At 36.3% G+C, this 19,839-nt stretch overlaps 2 protein-coding genes across 3 annotated transcripts in view; one reads left to right on the forward strand and one right to left on the reverse strand.

Annotated features, from left to right (window-relative positions):
- The window catches only part of tead1b (TEA domain family member 1b), a 137,800-nt gene that overhangs the window by 117,069 nt on the left and 892 nt on the right, over window positions 1-19,839 (reverse strand). The gene's annotated exons all lie outside the window — the stretch shown is intronic.
- On the forward strand, window positions 8,257-18,005 carry LOC141348977 (uncharacterized). Of its 2 annotated transcripts, XM_073859411.1 has the most exons (7): window positions 8,257-8,699; window positions 10,180-10,206; window positions 12,961-13,172; window positions 13,301-14,265; window positions 14,345-14,414; window positions 15,270-15,438; window positions 17,112-18,005. In XM_073859411.1, exons 3-7 carry the CDS (start codon window positions 12,965-12,967, stop codon window positions 17,272-17,274), a joined length of 1,575 nt encoding a protein of 524 aa, XP_073715512.1. In that variant the 5' UTR covers window positions 8,257-8,699; window positions 10,180-10,206; window positions 12,961-12,964; the 3' UTR covers window positions 17,275-18,005. The 2 variants fall into 2 exon arrangements, with proteins under 2 accessions (XP_073715512.1, XP_073715513.1); XM_073859412.1 differs by lacking the exons at window positions 8,257-8,699; window positions 10,180-10,206 and having other exon boundaries at window positions 12,594-13,172.

Raw genomic sequence — 19,839 nt, forward strand, 5'->3', positions numbered from 1 at the left:
GCTTATAGATTAAATCTTGTACTTCCATTGAATCTCTCATTTAATTGACCCTGTGAATCAGCACATGTGGTGTCCTAACCAGTTCTCACGCAGGCGATCTTCTCAACACCCCTTCTGTCTCCATCTGCCCGGCGGCCACGTCGATACCGGCCAATCACTAAAGCAATGCTCCTGAACGGCTCTGTGAGAGGCAGTCCAGAAGAACTATCGGTACAGATCCCCGGAGATATCGACATCCGGTTTTTAATCAACACTGAATCTTCCCATGGCTGATTCGAACATGCTTTAAACACTGTCAGTCGAGGTCAGCTTACAGCTCATTCTTCCTAAACTAAAAGAGTGTGTGTGTGTCAAACCTGACAAACGCTAGTAAAAACATATATGCTACAAGAGGGTTCTTAAAGGTGCATTGTGTAACTTTTAGACGGATGTCTTAATAGAAATGCAATACAATATACATAACTATTTTTATAATGAACTGTATTGTTTTTATTACCTTACTTTTTTATCTACATACACCGACGGTCCTCTTACATGGAAGTCGCCATTTTGCACAGCCATGCTTCTACAGTAGCCCTAAATGGACAAACTGCTCTACAGAGCGCGTTTCGTCACTTCACGTTGTCTCGGAGGGCATATTTGTCCTGTGGCGGCTACCGTACACTGTTAAAAGTTTGATAAACTTAAAAAAAAATACTTCATTTGGTAACACCTAAAAAACGTATACTTTAAAAATACTTTTTAAGTGAAAAATTTAAGTTGATCCAACTTTTTACTTTTTACAGTGTAGCTTCTCTATGCTTTTCGAAAGGAAGAGGTGAACTGAGCTGTTGGTTGCAATTCGCGATCTCACCGCTAGATTTAGCTAAAACCTACACACTGAACCTTTAAAGCGACACTCCATTGTCCCATGCAATGATATTACGCAGTGCCTGAAAATAGTCCCCTGCTATTGTAAGTTACCAAGGGGACTATTTTCAGGCAGTGCGTAATATCATTGCGCCTGCTGCAACCATGTTATGGCAGCAAAGTCCTTGATTATTACGCCAGAATAAGAGTATAGTTCCTAATCCTAACCATATCTGCCTAAAAAAAATCACAATTTTCCGTCAATCTTAAAACACGACGTAACTACAAAAGAATCAAGCCTTAAATAGGAAAAACCTCGAAACTATTTGGTTACTTTTTTAGACCGATGCCAATGGTCTAATCAGATTCAATGGATTATGCTAAGCCAGTGGTTCCCAAACTTTTTCAGCGTGTGGCCCCCCTTGTGTACGGTACATTCTTTTGCGGCCCCCCGAAAGAAAATTTATGACAAAACAGTTCTAAACATAATATTTTAATTAAACAAAACATATTAAATTATACATAGTAGTGCTGTTGGCTTATTATTTTTTAGGTTTAATTACACAGAATTCATGATAAATTAATGTATTTTATAAAATGTCATAAAACTGGTACTGCCAGACCCGGAGATCAGCTGAACGGATTCCAAAACAGTAATATCAAATGTTTAACTGGAAAATGAGCATATTTTCAAAAAAAGTGAAGTGTCCCTTTAAGAGCAGTGCCGTAGAACAGTGGTGCCCAAACTTTTTTCTACTAAGGGCCAAAAATCAAACCTGACTGAGGGCCGTGGGCCAAAAGTAAATGTTGCTGTTATATTACAATTTTCTCCTAATTTATCATTTTCTAATATTTAAAAAATTAATAAGTAAACATTAATACTTATATTTCCAAAGGTAACTTTTGTGAAATAAAATAATAATTTTGCCAATCATTTTTAAATTTCCTTTTATTCACTTTAATTCCTTGAATTTAATTTTAATTAAAAATTTTGTAACGTACGAATAAAACAAAAAATGTTACAAATGTTTAATTAGAAATATGAACATCTGCATCAATGACGTTTATCCTTTTTCCTTATCTAACGTGGCATGATGACGGGCCAAATTAGTTTGGGCACCTCTGCCGTAGAAGAACCATTTTTGGTTCCCAAAGGTTCTTAAAACAAAAAACAACATTATTTTCCTACATTTATATAGCCTAAAGGTTATTTGGATATGAAATGTTCTTTAAGGAACCTTACAGGGAAAAATGGTTCTTCTATTGCTTCGTGTAGCATCTTCATTTTATTAGTGTATGTACTGTATGTTAGACACTTTGTTAAACGCCGAGCGTAAGAAAATCAATTATTCTTGCTTTCCATTGAACACATATACTGAACAAATGTATAGAGTTAGTCACTTTAGATAAAACTGTCTGCCAAATGCATAAATGTACTGTAAATGTATGTTTAAATGTAAATCTGAATACTAGGAAATGCAGATTAGTTTAGCTATTTTGGTTTCAGTGTGAGAGAAGATAAATAGAGATGTTATATTATTAACTATAGAGGACAGAATCATTTAAATTTACATTTATTAACAGATGCGTTTAATCCAAAGTGACTTACAGTGCATTACCTGGTATACATTTTTATCAGTATCTGTTATCAATGGGTTTGAACACATGACCTTTTGCGCTGCTAATGCAATACTCTACCAATAAACTAGGCAGGAGCAATTCATCCACTATAAGAGATTTTAACATTTTCATTTTTAAATGTAATATTGTCATATTGTATTCTAAAGTGTAGTTCCATTACACGCTTCCAGCCGTAATCATTCGATTTAGCAAGAGTATATATGGCTGATTAACTAATTTTACACACTCTTTAGTTCATTGAGAAGATTTACATCACCGACCCCCATTCAGCTCTTAAGCCTTTTCTCTTTTCCTCTGATAAAATTATCGCCACAAAACCATGCAAACAGTAAGCACAATGGGCAACAACCTTGCCTTGGGCCGTCATTAAAACAGACATTTTCCATGCAGCTATGTTTTATAAAATCATACACACAAATGTCCATGTGGGTAAAACTTTTTCACTATGTTAAAAAACAAAGCGACTGCTTTTCCTTGACACACAATGTTTTTTTCTCTTAGATTGTGGCTATGAGTAATTTTCTCAGATAGGAATTCTAACAGACAATAAAGTATGATATGAATGCACAATCATTTATGTGTTTTGTGGAGTTGCATTAGGTTTCTCAAGGTTTGCACTTATCAATTTACGGGTATTTGCATCATTATATATGTATGTGTGGGTGACCCAGGACCACAAAACCAGTCATAAGGGTCATTTTATTTTTAAATTAGCTTTCCATTGATGTATGGTCTGTTAGGATATGACAATATTTGGCAGAGATACAACTATTTGAAATCTAAATATTAAACAAATTGCCTTTAAAGTTGTCCAAATCCAGTCCTTAGCAACCCGTGTTACTAATTGTCCGAGATCGTATGATTTTTGGTTTATTCACACTGCCAATGATTTTCCGGAATCTGTGCATTTACACACACATACCTTAAAGATCCCGTAAAGACATGTGACGTATTTTTTCCACAGCGTCTGAAGTTTGCTAATTATCTGTGATTTCTGCATGGGCATTTTAGTTTGATCATAAAGGGACTTTTTTGAAAATATGCTCATTTTCCAGCTTCCCTAAAGGTAAAAATTAGATTTTTACCATTTTGGAATCCATTCAGCTGACCTCCAGGTCTGGCGCTACCCCTTTTAGCATAGCTTAGCATAATTCATTGAATCTGATTAGACCATTAGAATCGCGCTAAAAAATAACCAAAGAGTTTGAATATTTTTTTCTATTTAAAGCTTGACTCTTCTGTGGTTGCATTGTGTACTAAGACCGAGAGAAAATTAAAAGTTGTGATTTTCTAGGCAGATATGGCTAAGAACTATACTCTCATTCTGGCGTAATAATCAAGGACTTTGCTGCCGTAACATGGCTGCAGGAGGCGCAATGATATTATGTAGTGCCCAAAAATAGTCCCCTGCTATTAAAAGTTACCATGGGGACTATTTTCTGGCGTTGCATAATATCATTGCAGGAGCTCCTGCAGCCATGTTACGACAGCAAAATCCTTGATTATTACACCATAATGAGAGTATAGTTCCTAGCAACGCTATCTCACGAGAATTCGTACATATTTTGCGAGTTGGCTAATTTGTATTTATTTATACGACCACATTCATAAGTTTTGGTAGGATTTGCCTTGACCCATGTGACGAAGGGGATAGGGGCGGGGTTAGGGGTTCAGTTTCGTTGTTGTTTTTTTTTATGAAAATCGTACAATTTTGCACAAATAACTTCATATGAACTGATACAAGTTAGCCAACTCGTAAAATATGTAAAAAAAATGTTTCTGCATCTTGTTCACACAGAATGCTTTCTGTTAAAGGAATAGTCTACTCATTTTCAATGAGTAGACTATTCTACTCATACGAGCAAGTTTGGTGGTACAAAATAAAACATAGCGCTTTTCTAAGCGGATTTAAAAGCGGAACTATATTGTATGGCGTAATAGCACTTTTGGGAGTACTTCGACTCGCCTGAAAAGTCCGCTCCCCTTCTTCCTCTCATAATGGGAGAGTGAGGGTGTTACTGCGCAGAGTCGAAGTACTCCCAAAAGCGCTATCTCGCCATAAAATATAGTTCCTCTTTTAAATCCGCCCAGAAAAGCACCACGCTTCATTCTGTACCACCAAACTTGCCCGTACAACCACTCGTCCCAAATAGGAAAAACGCTGATGTGTTTGGTCAATTCTAACTTTATCTCTGTTTGATACTATTGAATGAATGGGGCTAAGCTAAATGCTATCGAAGCGTCGCAGCGCGCCCCAGCGCCCACGTGCACGCACACAGACGACAGAGGGATGCATCAACAATTCTTAGTTAAGGTAATAACATAGTTTAATATTGAAAATGAGTAGACTATTCCTTTCATGTTACAGCAATGTTACCAGTCCTCTTTATGGGAGCGATCCCAAAACATTTACGGGACGTGTTTGTGTTCACACAGAAGCCTCTCTGCCAATTTTATGAACATTTTCTGGGGCCAAAGTGTAAACGTTTTTTTATGACGAGTTTTAAGGTTTTGTGGTCCAGGGTCACATATATTACATTTATAAAGCCTAAAAATGCAGATTAAGGTTAAAACAACTTAAGTCAATTCAACCTACTTTTTTGTGATAAGTTCATTTACATAACTTAGAAAAACAAGTTGAAATTGTTTAACTTAATTTGTTAAGTTCAAGTAACATAAAAATGTTGATGTCATTTTTTACGCTAACTTGCATGCTCTTGGTAGATTGCGTTGGTTTCTTTTTTGAAATTGCGCTCTCACACTAATTTGTGCTATTTAGTAAACCTGGCCCTATGCCTTTACATTATAACAAACAAAACTATCGACATCCAGAACAGCTTTCGGTTTACACTAAACAACCAGCCCTCCATTCTCGTTGTACTATTTTCAGTTTGGTGAACGACAGCGAGGGGTCGGTCTGTGAGCTCTTGACACACATTTTCAGGTCAATACATGTGTCACAAACATGCCATTTTCTGCCATCGTGAAGAGATGCAAACCCTTATGAACACTTGATTTATTTATAGCAACAAAAAATCCAGTAGATATAATATACACAAAAAGAGGAATGTGCATCAACTTTAAGAATCAGAATGGACAAAAACCTAGCATTTGTATGTACAAATTTAAAATAATACAATTTTATCGTTCAGTCATGCCTAACGGTCTCTTTTCAACACCTTCAGTAAAAGTAATTGTTTACCGCAGGTAAGGTTAGCCAGTATTTGAGAATACTGTAGGATATGATTGGTATGTTTGAAACACAGTATTTTTGTTCCTCCCGAGGCCTTTGTAGATGTGTTTGATCTGTTATTTTCTCCCTTGACTTCAGTGAGACCCCGCAGGGCGGCACAGTGAGAGAAGCACACCATAGAGACACAGAGCTTTAGCGCTCTGCTGAGACTCACATCCTGGCTTATGGCTTCCGGCCGCCTCGGTGCCTTTCACAGCATCCCTGCTGAGGTCACTTTGGCCCAGGTCAGGAACAGCAACTCCCACCTTCCTCTCTCGCTTTTGGTTCTGTGCCATCCACACCTGCTGCGCTAAAGCACTACAGAGAAAATATCTGCTGTACCTCAAGGTCAAATCCACACTTTCCAGCTGAAGTCACCAAACATTGTGCTGTTAACAGCATGTTTCTGATGTATGAATAGAGGGAAATTAACACAAATATATAGTGATGTTTGCTGTGTTTGACAACCACATTAAGGATAAAATGACTGAAAAGTACACATCATTTACTTGCTAAACACCTAAAGACCTATCTTTTATAATGCATTAGCTAACATGAACTAACAATGAACAAAAATATGAAGAGTTTGGTTCCAAAACGCAATAAATCCATTTTGACAAATTTCGGTAAAAATATGTTTTCTATACCAAGAAAGTGACAAGTTGAAAACCACTATTTTCTGTTACAAACTTTCACATAGCATCTTTAGGTTATAAAAACATAAAAAATTCAAATCCATAACTTGATTTTCAAAGATTTATTATAAAAACTGATTATTTTTTCCACAAAATGCAATAAATCCATGACAATTTTTTTTCAAAATGCTATAAACCTATTGAATCAATCGCCTATATAAATGTGCATTCATTTTTGCCATTTTATATTGATTTAGTTGACTAGTGTTATACACTGATAAAAAATAAACATTAATGTCATTAATCAAAACACTTACTTTGTTATATTAGGAACACTGTCATTGCTTCGGTTATACTTGACGTCGTTGCTTAACATTTTTCACAGCGATCAGCTGTAAAATGTTTTAGTCCTGCTCGATTTTCGTTGACTTTGAGTAAAATTATGGAACGTTTTTCATAAGATCCCCTGAGTGCCTCTCGCGTGAATTATTAGATGTTGATGGCTTACGTTTCTTTCCCGTTACAAAAAACCTAACAGGTTTATCAATGCCATTAAAGTAATATTTTGTTTTTGTTTGTTGATGAAGAAGTACAAAATAGATGAGGAAAACTAGGATTCCGTGTACTCAAAGCGCCGCCATTGTTTGTTTACATTGCGTTGAATGGTGAGCTGTAATTTGTGGAGCGGATTTATTGCATTCTGTGGAAAAGGAGGAGTGGCGTTTATTTATTTTTTTTTGGGAAAAAAGGGAGAAAAGATGACAGAATAACATGGAGGATATTGGATTTTGCCTAAAATTAAGAATTTACTTTTAAATACTGACCTGATATAATACTGATTCTGGCAGTAACTCATTTTTTTTCCAAAAATGGCATTTACTGCGTTTTGGAACCAAACTCTTCATATGTTTATATTAAAAACGTTATAGTCATGTATATTTAATAAAAACACATGTAATACAAAAATCAATCTTGTTTTGTTGTGTTACTTTTGATCCACCTGTTTGTTACTTTCGTCCCTGCAGGTGGGGTCCCTGCTAGAGGTCTTCAAGGGTCCACTTGGATCCGAAAACTCGAGGTCCGACCCGAGACCCGATCGGGTTCGGGTCTAAAAGTTTCACATGTGCCTCGGACACGGGTCGGGTACAATAATAGTGGCATCGGGTCTCGGGTAATTTAAAAATGAATGTGTTTTTTCTGAACGGACCCGAGAAGACCCGAACTCTCTCGCCTGTGTGCGTCAATGTCCTTTTCAAACCTCTCATCTGTTTGCCAAGAGCGCTTGCGACATTGTGTGGTTGTCGGAAGGTTAATTTTCGTTGAGACAAACATGTCAGTCAATTATAAATGTACATTTTAGCGGTTACGTTGGTGTCGTCGTCAGATAACAAAGTAAAACGAATAGAGCAGCTCGCCAAATTGGTTGCAAGGCCACCGGAGTTTCTTTCTGTCTGACTGCTGCGCGTGGGTCTGCAGAATGCACACACGTCAGTGCCGTTTACATTCGGTTCCAGTCGGGTTAAAAAAAAATTTCACTAGTTCGGGTCGGACTCGGGTCTAATTTTCTCGGGTTTGTCTCGGGTCGGGTCTTTCTTTAAAATTTTTTTATTTATGCACGTCGGGTTCGGGTATGAAGTGATTCGGGTCATTTCGGGTCGGGTACATTTCTTTGGACCCGAGAAGACCTCTAGTCCCTGCTTCAATAAAAAAACTTTAATGTGTCTTTAAAAAAACACCAGATGCGCCAGTTAAGGGGTTAAAACCAAAAGTTAGTTAACAATTAGTAGTTAACTGTTAACATTAGTAAATGCACAGTAAACTCTTTTTTTTCTTTTTTCCATTGATCATTGTTTGTTTGATGTGAGCTAATGAGTTTACTAAAGATAATAAATGCAACCTTACACTGTAAAACTTTTCTGTAAATTTACAGGCAATTTCTAACAGTATTACACTGTATTTTCATAAAACAGAATTATACTGTATATTTTATGATATGGCTGTAAATACGCAGTATTATGCTATATTTTAGCCCGCTTGGTTTGAAATACAGTATTAAACTGTTGACGCGTTGCATTGTGGGATGATTTAGCGCTTTTTCAAAGTTTGTTGTGACCTGTGATGGTGCGAACAGAGATTAATAAAAACGTATCTTGTCAGCGGATTTAATCAAGTAAATTCCAGGAAATCGCTTAATTAACATAGTCAGTGTGTGTGTGATTGTGTGTAAGTTTTGTGAGCATCGGTATGCTTTTAAACAACTGACCCAAACAGTGCTGCACATTCGTCAGATTTAAGGAATCCAATCTGACCATATTTCAGGACGAATACGGAGTGTTATTAAGGTAAGTCAATCTTTATTTTGACGTTGTTTCCACTAACTTAATGGTTTATTTTGGGAATATTAAATAACCGTTCGGATAATCTGATGAACATCCAGCTGAATATCATCTTTGTGATTTTGCTCGTGTATACGTTTCATTATTTTGTCGCCACAAATGTAATGTTTCATACGGGAAACGTTTAATTCACCGTCTCAATCATTTGACCTGCTGTAAGCATTTATTTTGTCGCTTAAAATTGATTAATATGACGAATGCAGTGTGCTTACGTGAGTGCTGCTTAAGTTACGTTTTGTTTTATCACGTGTTAATAAAATAACTTATCTGTTCTGTGATTGTGCACGTGTTTAACTTTTCTCATTTTGTCAGCACATACAAATGTAATATTTCACATTATACAGCTAACTACCATCTAAATCAATCATTTGACCTGCTGTTAGTATATTTTTTTGTCGCTTAATGTACTAATAGGATGAATATACCTAACGTGAGTGTTGCTTAAGTTGCGTTTCATTACCACGTGTTAATAAAATAACTTATCTGTTCTGTGATTGTGCACGTGTAACTGTTATCTTTTTGTCAGCACATACAGATGTAATCTTTCACAATATAACGTACAGCTAAATTTACCATCTCACTTATTTGACCTGCTGTTAGTATTTATTTTTGTTGCTAAAATGTACTAATATGATGAGTATAGCGTTGCTTAAGTTACGTTTTAACACGTGTTAACAAAATATATGTTCTGTAATTGTGCACGTGTATAACTGTTATATTATTTTGTAAGCACATCATTTGATCTTGCACAATGTAACGTTATAGCAAAATTTAGCATCATATAATAATTGCTGTTCTTTCAAATAAAATAATGTGATGATGAATATCTAAAGTAAGTGTTGCACAAGTCAACGTTTTAGTTAAGCGTGCACGTGCACAGAATATCATCTATGATTGTGCTCGTGAAATAGTTTAATTATTTTGTCGCAACATACAAATGTAATCTTTCACAATGTAAAGCTTAATTTACCATCTCAATAATTTGACCTGCTGTTAGTATTTATTGTTGCCGCTTAAATTGTTTACATTTGAACATTATGATGAATATAGCGTGCTAACTTAAGTGTTGCTCACGTTTTATTAACACGTGTTAACAAAATATCTGTTCCGTAATTGTGCACGTGTATATCTTGTATCATTTAGTCAGCACACACAAATTTGATATTGCAATATATACAACTAAATTGCTGGTAGTATTAATTTTTGTCGTTTAAAATTAAATAATTTGATTAATATACTTTGCTAACGTTAGTGTTGCACAAGTTATATTAGGGTTTACAGTACATGCGTGCTAATATGAGTTCTGTGATTGTGCTTCTGACTTAATGTTTTCATTTTGTTAGCACATACAAATTTGAATTTTCAGAATATACAGCAAATTCAAAAAATTTTATGATTTGAACTGTTGTTTTGTTGTTTGTTTCAGGTTGAACAATCTGATGAATATCACATGGTAAGTGCTGTAGTTTACATTATAGTTATAGTTCACAACAAGTATTAACAAAAATGCTGTGGTGTCAGTTTTGTCATCGTCAGTTTGCTTCAGTGTTGTCATTTTGCCATCACATGAAAATTCATAGTCATGTTCCCAATGCCAAGTTCAAATGTGGCATTCCTGATTGCTCCAGATCCTTTAAAAAGTTCACAGCTTTCAAGACTCATATTTACAGAGATCACAGAAAGAGAATCACAAAATCTGTTGCCAAACAATTTGGAACTGATGCCTTTACTTTAGTCTGTGACATAGATTTATGTCAAGAGAAATGTAGTGATTTAAGAAATTTCATTTTACACTTGAAGTCTCATATCAAAGAAGGCACCACAGTGCCTTGCCCATTTACATGTAATAAAAGGTTTTCTGTTGCATCAACACTGACTTCACATTTGTCTAGAAATCATCGCAACTCTTCATCAGAAACGTTGCGTCACAATATAATGAAACCAAATGTTTCAATGCAGAGGTCTCATGATGATGATGAATGTGATGTGGCCGAACAATCACATGCACAGTCTGACTTTTTTGTTGATTGTGGTGATGGTGGAGAGCAGTTGGATATTCCATTGTATTCAGATAATGCAGATGAATCTATGTTTTTGAAGAACATGGCACTGTTTTACCTGAAGTTACAGGTGAAACATATTCTCCCAGCATCTGTAATTCAGTCAGTAATTGATGGGCTGCAGGACATACATGATATTAGCCAGTCTCATTTGTTTTACAGACTAGGTGAAAAATTGACTGTGCTTGGAATGTCTGAAAATGATATAAAGAGTGTTGTTGATGTTTTGAAAACTGATGATCTTTTCCGGATATCTAATACCCATGCACTGAAAACAGATAAGAGGAGAAAGTCTTTCTATAAAAAGAATTTTAGGTTTGTGGATCCTGTCCCCATCTGCCTTGGGAAAAATGATTCTGGCAAGGAAAGCTTTGCCCAGTATATTCCCATTAAGGAAAGCTTAGAAGCGCTGTTCTGCTGTAAAACAGTAGTAGAACAACATGAGAAAGCACAAATGCATGAAGTCAGAAAACAAGACATCCTCTGTGATGTATGGGATGGAAGAAATATTGAGGAAAACATGCTTTTTAAAAATGATAAAGATTCGTTAGCTTTAATTTTGTATCAAGATGCCTTTGAGGTTGTCAATCCGCTTGGGTCGGGTAAAAAAAAACACAAAATTCTTGCAGTTTACATGACACTTGCAAACCTGATGCCTCACTGTAGGTCAGGTATTGATCATATGCAACTCGTTCTGCTGTGTAGGGAAAATGATTTTAAGTTTTTTGGCCAGGATTTGGTCTTTGCCACCCTGATTAAAGACCTTAAAGACCTTGAGGAAAATGGTGTTGTATTGGCTGATGGAAAGATACACAAAGGTACAGTGTGTGCCATAGCTGGAGATAATCTTGGATCACATTGCATTGGTGGCTTTATTGAAAATTTTGGTAAAAGCAACAACTTTTGCCGATATTGTGAAATAGACCGCCAAACATTTACCTCTGCAACTCTAACAAAAGCCTTAACAAGAACTGTTAAGTCATATGAGCAGAATCTTAAAGATTTGGATGCTGGTGGAGCTGAAAGTGCAGTTGGTGTCAAAAGTAATTCTGTCTTTAATGAGCTGAAATATTTTCACGTTTGCCAGCCAGGCTTACCTCCCTGTCTTGGACATGACCTTTTTGAAGGTGTTGTGTCATTTGACCTTGCACTGTACATTGACCATTTTGTGAAACAGGAGAAACAGTTCACATACACTGAACTAAATCGTCACATTAACCAGTTCAAGTATCTTGGGAATGATGCTCGTGATAAGCCAGCTGACATAACTCCCAGTAGTGGCAAATTAAGTGGACATGCTGTTCAGAATTGGTGCTTTCTTAGGCTTTTGCCTCTTTTGATAGGGGATAAGATCAACAGCCCAACTGACAATGATGTTTGGCAGCTGATTCTTCAACTCAGACAAATAGTAGAGCTCATATGTGCTCCTTCAATTACTGCTGGTCAGATTGCATATGTATCCGTACTAATAGAGGAGTATATTGAGACTCGAAAGTTGACTTTTCCAAGTCATCCACTTAAGCCAAAGCACCACTACATGTGTCACTATCCTGAGCTGACTGATCGTTTTGGTCCACTTATTCGCCTGTGGACACTACGTTTTGAGAGTAAGCACTCATATTTCAAAGAGTGTGCAAGAAAATTGCATAATTTTAAGAACCTGACTGCTACATTGGCAGAAAGACATCAACTTCTGCAGGCTTACCTAAGTGCAGGAAGTCCTTTCCCAGAAGATGTTGTGGTGGAAAGAGGAACAGAGTTTGATGTGAAAGACTACAATGATGACATTCAGAGATCTGTTGCCTGCTTTAACTTTCAGCCAAGTGATACACTGACATCCAATGACGCAACTGTAAAGGGAACACTTTACAAAAAGAACATGCATGTTGTTTTGCAGAATAGTGATGAGGGAATTGTGTTTGGGAAGATTCACTTGATTCTTGTTCACAATAATTCCAAGGTTTATTTTGTCACAAAGAAATGTCAGTCATTTTGTCTCATAGACCAGGGTGTTCACTGCTTGACATCACAAGATGAAGGCTATTTATGCATTAATCAAGACAGCCTACTAGATTACTATCCTCTGCCTGAATACTCCTTCTGTGGCTTGCCAGTAATAGTTCTCCATCATTTCTTCCCTCTTCTAGAATAATGTCAGGACTTGGAGAAGTACTGAAACATGCCATATTATCTGTGTTGCCGACCCTGTCTCCAGATGTCATTAATCAGTTGGTTGAGAAGCTTGTGGACCAAGGAGTTGAGAGTGTGGATGATTTGGTGTACGTTAAAGATGATGACATTTTGGAGTTCTTGCGACCTATTCAATGCAGAAAACTTCTTTGTGCTTGGAAAAATCAAGGTAAGGTTGTGTTGACTAAATTAACTATGGATGACACAATTTAACATGTGCAACACTGCATTGCATTATTTTATATTATCTAAGTTTTAAGGCAATAAATTATTTCTTTCTTTATGTTTAATCCACAGAAAATCAGAACAGCACAGTTGTTTCACTTCCTGTTGAAGTTCTCCCCATGGCCTCCTCTGAAACCAATTCTGAAATTGTTTCACCTCAATCCAGCTCCTCGAGCACATCAATCTGTGTGTCACAGTCATGGCCTGAAAATTTCAAAGTTCCCTGGAACATAATGCCAGCAGGTATTCAGAGTGCTGCAAAGAATGGTCAGAGACCTTCCCCTGCTGACAGACGCCAAATGATTAGAGTTCTTGCTGATGAAATAAGAAAGCATGACCTAAACCCCACCAGATCACAGTGTGCCACTGTTACTCGCAAAGTCGTTAGGGAGTATCCAAAATCTTTTGCTGACATGATAGGTGACAGGCAAATTGGGGGTGGAAATGAATCTCTTCTGTCACAGCTAAAAGTACGGATAGAGCATCTTAATAGAAATAATACTCTAAGTCAAAGGATCCAAAGTAGTGACAGTGGAACTAGTCGAAAACGTAGTTCTACTGACTCGTATGGTTGTACAAGATGGCAGCCTTCTCTTCCACCTGGTGAAAGTTCTGAAACTCTTGAACTGAAGCGTCTGAAGATGGAGGAGATATATCTTCATGAAGGAGACTCTGGTGCAGAAAGAGGAGATGTTTGCAAGCTCATGGAGGAGACGTATTGCCTTCAGCGTCACATGATCAATGCAAGCCCACCCCCAACAATTGCAGAGTTGAAAAAGAAATGGCCTTATCTCTTCATACAGAGGCATATATATGGTCATTTTGAACTGCTCACTGAAAAAAAAGTAAAAAGACTTTTGGAATTGTCAATTCAGGAGTGTGGACAAATAATTACGCAGTTTTTTAAAGGCAAACCAACCAACGATGATGTTCGGAACATCCTTTCCAAAGGTGAAAACGATGTGGCTGCCAATGTCCTACAGCTGCTTCTTGCACACTTCAAGGAGAAGTTAGATGGCATCATTCTTCAGGCAGATGTAAGTATAGTTATTCAGAATTATTTGTAACATTTTATGTTTTGGTTCTGTTAATTGATGAGTGTGCTTTCTGTTTCAGGAATTTGCAACTCCACATGATGTCAAGCAATCTCTGCATCTGCCAGGGAGTCCACGTCTTATAATTCTTGGTATGTAAACATTAAGGGACTTAAAGGAATAGTCTACTCATTTTCAATATTAAATTATGTTATTACCTTAACTAAGAAGAGTTGATACATCCCTCTATCGTCTTAGTGCGTGCCTGTAAGCGCTGGAGCGCGCTGCGACACTTTGATAGCATTTAGCTTAGCCCCATTCCTATTTAAGACGAGTAGTTATACGAGCTAGTTTGGTGGTACAAAATAAAACGTAGCGCTTTTCTAAGCGGATTTAAAAGAGGAACTATATTTTATGGCGTAATAGCACTTTTGGGAGTACTTTGACTCGCCTGAAAAGTCCGCTCCCCTTTTCCCTCTCATAATGGGAGAGGGAGGGTGTTACTGCGCAGATTCGAAGTACTCCCAAAACTCCTATTACGCCATAAAATATAGTTCCTCTTTTAAATCCGCTTAGAAAAGCGCTATGTTTTATTTTGTACCACCAAACTTGCTCGTATAACTACTCGTCTTAAATAGGAAAAACGTTGATGTGTTTGGTCACTTCTAACTTTATCTGTAAATGGTACCATTGAATGAATGGGGCTAAGCTAAATGCTATTGAAGCGTCGCAGCGCGCTCCAGCGCTTACGTGCACACACACAGATGATAGAGGAATGTATCAACTCTTCCTAGTTAAGGTAATAACATATTTTAATATTGAAAATGAGTAGACTATTCCTTTAATCTCTCTTTCACAGACAAGTGTTGGGTGCATAGTGTACCTTCTGAATGGGAAGTGTCAGATTTCCATTCATATTTATTCATAACTCTGTGTAGACAACCAAAGAGAAACAGAGTAGAACTTTAATTTGTCTTTATTGAAAGTGTTTTTCTTGTCATTTTCAGGTGAATCTCTAAGCAACAAGCGTTGGATGCTAAGTATGGAAGGTGAAATTGTGTGTGTAGGAGCCCAACCCTGTTTCGTCTCTGGACTTGCAGCGTTGTTTTCCTTATTTTACAATTTCAACCTTGAGTATCAGGATGAGGCAGCGTGCACCCTTGAGTTTGTTCAAAGGTTACATATTATCATATTTGTCAACCATATTTGTCTATTACTGCAAAATGACATGTCTCAACTCGGAACCATATATTAAGGTGTACACTATTCTTATCGTACTGTGCCAGAGTTCTTTCGAGCCCCAAAGTATAGTTAATTTGGCCAGTTTGATCGTACGAGACCATTCTTGAAAAGCTTACCAGGGTACGCTTAAGTGTACCGCACCCTGGTAAGCTTTGCAGCGGTGGTCTCGTGTACTATTCACTTTGATTCAGAGGCGGGGTGGGCACACTACTCATGTTGGGTGCAAAAAAACGTAAGCTGCCACTGTTAAAATGTTTAAAAAATCCTGCACGCTTTGCAGACTGATTGGTTTATGACATAATACCACAAAAGAGATTTAAAAGCCTATTAGTAGCAGTCTGCTTTGCACTCGCTCTTTACCAATCCATCTGCGCAGCTCAAAGCAAAAATCTAGTTTCTCAAAGATCACTCAAATAATGTTTTTCAAATGTAAATGTTCTTCAAAAAGATCTTCACTATGTACAATTATGCACTAAATACTTTGTTGGGGCTCCTTTCCACAAATTACTGTTTCAGTGCATTGTGGCATGACGCCCATAAGGCTGTGGCACTGCTGAGGGGTTATTGAAGCCCAAGTTGCTTTGAAATTGGCCTTCAGCTCCTTTTAATTATTTGATAATGCAAATAATTCATTTGACTTGATAATGCACAATGGACCAACACCAGCAGATGACATGGATGGCACATCATCACTGACTGTGGAAACACTTCACACTGGATTCTCGGCCTCTCAATGTTTCCTTTAAACTCCGGGACCTTGATTTCCAAATGAAATGCACAATTTGCTTTCATCTGTGAAGAGGATTTTGGAGCACTGATCACCAATCCAGACTTTTTCTCAATTAGCCCAGGTGAAAATATTCTGACAACGTTTGTGGTGAAGAAGTGGCTTGACTCAAGGAAATGGGCTACAACTGTCACATTCCCAAAGACATCTGTGTGTGGTGGCTCTTGATGCGCTGACTCTAGCTTCAGTCCACTACTTGTGAAGCTCTTCCAAGTTCTTGAATCTTCTTAACTTAACAATCTTTCCAAGGCTGACGCAATCTCTGTTGCTTGTTCTATTAAAGCAACTTGGGCTTCAATAACCCCTCAGCAGTGCCATAGGCTTATTGCCTCCATGTCATGCTGCATTTACACAGCAATTCATGCGGAAGAGGCTCCAACAAGGTATTGGGTGCACAATTGTACATAGTTTGAAGATTCTGTTTGTAAATCATTTTTTGAGTGATGTTTGAGAAAATACTCTACTTTGAGAAATTTAGATTTTTACTTTTTTGAGCTGTAAGTGTAAATCATCAGAATTAAAGCAAAAAGTGTCTACTTGATGGAAAGTAATTCTTGGCCAAAATTGTATTATTCTGCCATGTATCGCTTTAACATTATCATGTACAGTAGTCATGAATGCACAAGTAAAAAAACACATGCTCTAATTAAATTGCAAATAAGTAAAATTATTAAAGCCACTGAGGTTTGAATTTCATTCTGGAAAGACAATTATGTCCAGTGTATGAAATTATTTGGCCCTATTCATTAGTGAATATTTAGTTATGCATAACTAATGTGAAAAATGCATAATATTCACCTCTGTTTTTTCTGCCATTTAGACGTTTCATTGACATCAACCCTGAGCGTGGCTCAAAAGCCAAAAAGGGCAAAGTGACATCTAAGAAGACTGGCAAAGTCGTCCAAAAAAAGAGCTGTACCATGAATCCGCAGGTAGCCTCTCTATTGCGGAAATTAACAGACTTTGAGTGGGATTTTGTTTAGATCCCCCTTTTTTGTTTAGTTTTTTTGGTTATTTTAAAAAAGTTTTAGAAAATTGTTAAGATACCTGTTGATTGTCAAATGAATATTCCCAAGTGTATATGACTTTCTTTCTTCAGCATAAGATATTAGCTATAACATTATTTCATATACACCAAGAATGGCACAAGGCTCTTTTTGTTGGTAAATTGTTTACCTTCAGTTGTTTATATAAAAAGGTCACTTTCCAGTCTTTCTGGTTATTTAAAAATGGTTTAGAAAATTAAGATACCTGTTGATTGTCAAATGAATATTCCCAAGTGTATATGACTTTCTTTCTTCAGCATAAGATATAAGCTATAACATTATTTCATATAACACTAAATGTTTAGTTGAAGAAAGAAAGTCATATACACCAAGAATGGCACAAGGCTCTTTTTGTTGGTAAATTGTTTACCTTCAGTTGTTTATATAAAAAGGTCACTTTCCAGTCTTTCTGGTTATTTAAAAATGGTTTAGAAAATTGTTAAGATACCAGTTGATTGTCAAATGAATATTCCCAAGTGTATATGACTTTCTTTCTTCGGCATAACATATTAGCTATAACATTATTTCATATAGCAGTGAATGTGTTCAGTTGAAGAAAGAAAGTCATATACACCAAGGATGGCACAAGGCTCTTTTTGTTGGTAAATTGTTTAGTGGTTTATTTTAAATTGTCATTTTCTGGTCTTTGCTTTTAAAATAAAAAAATGCTTTATGCTTCAAAGTATGTTGTGCAGTATTTATTCTTCTTTTGTAAGTTATGCTATAAAAAGGTATTTAAGTAATTTTGGAAAACACTGTAAAATTATGTCATAAATACAGCACGTAATGGTAAATTACAATACACCCTGCAAAAATACAGTTTATTTCTATGAAAAACACAGTTTTAAACTGTAAAATGAAGTGTCAAAAATACAGTACAAAAGCATTAATTACAGTACCCCCTGCAAAAATACAGTCTATTTCTATGAAAAACACAGCTGTAAACTGTAAACGGCAGTGTCAAAAATACAGTACAAAAGCATTAATTACAGTACCCCCTGGAAAAATACAGTCTATTTCTATGAAAAACACAGCTGTAAACTGTAAACTGAAGTGACAAAAATACAGTACAAAATCATTAATTACAGTACCCCCTGGAAAAATACAGTCTATTTCTATGAAAAACACAGCTGTAAACTGTAAAAGGAAGTGTTAAAAATACAGTACAAAAGCATTAATTACAGTACCCCCTGCAAAAATACAGTCTATTTCTATGAAAAACACAGCTGTAAACTGTAAACGGCAGTGTCAAAAATACAGTACAAAAGCATTAATTACAGTACCCCCTGGAAAAATACAGTCTATTTCTATGAAAAACACAGCTGTAAACTGTAAACGGCAGTGTCAAAAATACAGTACAAAAGCATTAATTACAGTACCCCCTGCAAAAATACAGTCTATTTCTATGAAAAACACAGCTGTAAACTGTAAACTGAAGTGACAAAAATACAGTACAAAAGCATTAATTACAGTACCCCCTGCAAAAATACAGTCTACTTCCATGAAAAACACAGCTGTAAACTGTAAAATTATGTGTCAAAACAGTGGGATACTGTATTTGTAAATTACAGAAGTGTACTGTAAATTGTGTTTACAGAACTGACCCTGTAGAAATACAGTAAATGGCTGGCAACCCAGCTGCCAGTATTTTACTGTACATTTACAGTGAAAAGTTTTACAGTGTATTGTAAAGAGATATCAAATCAATTAATGTAAAAAATATATATATTTTCTCTTTCTTTCCTTCTCCCTCTTTCCATAGGTATTGTCTGGAAACTTTTGATAATGACTTTGATAATGAAACTTTATACCGACTAACGATTGGCTTTTCTTAAGAAAGGCGGGACTTCTGTCAGCAGAGTGTTACTTTTCCCATTGAAAGTACACCTAAAGTTTCACGAATCTGTAGTCTGCCTTTACAAACTTTTTTAAATGTGATTTTTGAAAACATATGTGACCCTGGACCACAAAACCAGTTAAAAGTCGCAAGGGTATATTTGTAACAATAGCCAACAATATATTTTATGGGTCAAATTTATCTTTTTTTTAATGCCAAAATCATTAGGATATTAAGTAAAGATGAAGATATTTTGTAAACTTCCCAGCGTAAATATATCAAAAATGTATTTATTATTAGTAATATGTGTTGCTAAGGACATACACACGTTGTTAAGGATCTCTGTAACTTTGTACAGCATTTCATTGCCCCTCTAAGACGAATCGCTTATTTGTTTTTCCACAAGCAGGGAAGATAAAAGCCTATTACTTTTTAATTATGACATTTTTATGTGAAAAAACTATTAGTGGACCACAGAGAACAGTACAAAATAATGAAAGAAGCCAGTTCATAACCCTAATAACACCACAATGAGATGCAGAGCAGAATATTCATGCTGCTCTTTACCATAAAATGCAAAACATGAATATGGACAGATGCTGTAAATCTATATAAATGTACATTTTTAAGTAATGTCTAATCTGCTGTATGTGAACAACAGCTGT

This window comes from Misgurnus anguillicaudatus, chromosome 21 (genome assembly GCF_027580225.2).
Source record: "Misgurnus anguillicaudatus chromosome 21, ASM2758022v2, whole genome shotgun sequence".
NCBI lineage: Eukaryota > Metazoa > Chordata > Actinopteri > Cypriniformes > Cobitidae > Misgurnus > Misgurnus anguillicaudatus.

What these genes read in the sequence shown, in the direction of transcription:
- LOC141348977 (XM_073859411.1), top strand. Translation starts at nt 12,965, where the DNA reads ATGTCAGGACTTGGAGAAGTACTGAAACATGCCATATTATCTGTGTTG. An exon ending in GCATCATTCTTCAGGCAGAT is followed by an intron (nt 14,266 to 14,344) that starts GTAAGTATAGTT and finishes TTTCTGTTTCAG; the next exon opens with GAATTTGCAACTCCACATGA. An exon ending in ACCCTTGAGTTTGTTCAAAG is followed by an intron (nt 15,439 to 17,111) that starts GTTACATATTAT and finishes TCTGCCATTTAG; the next exon opens with ACGTTTCATTGACATCAACC.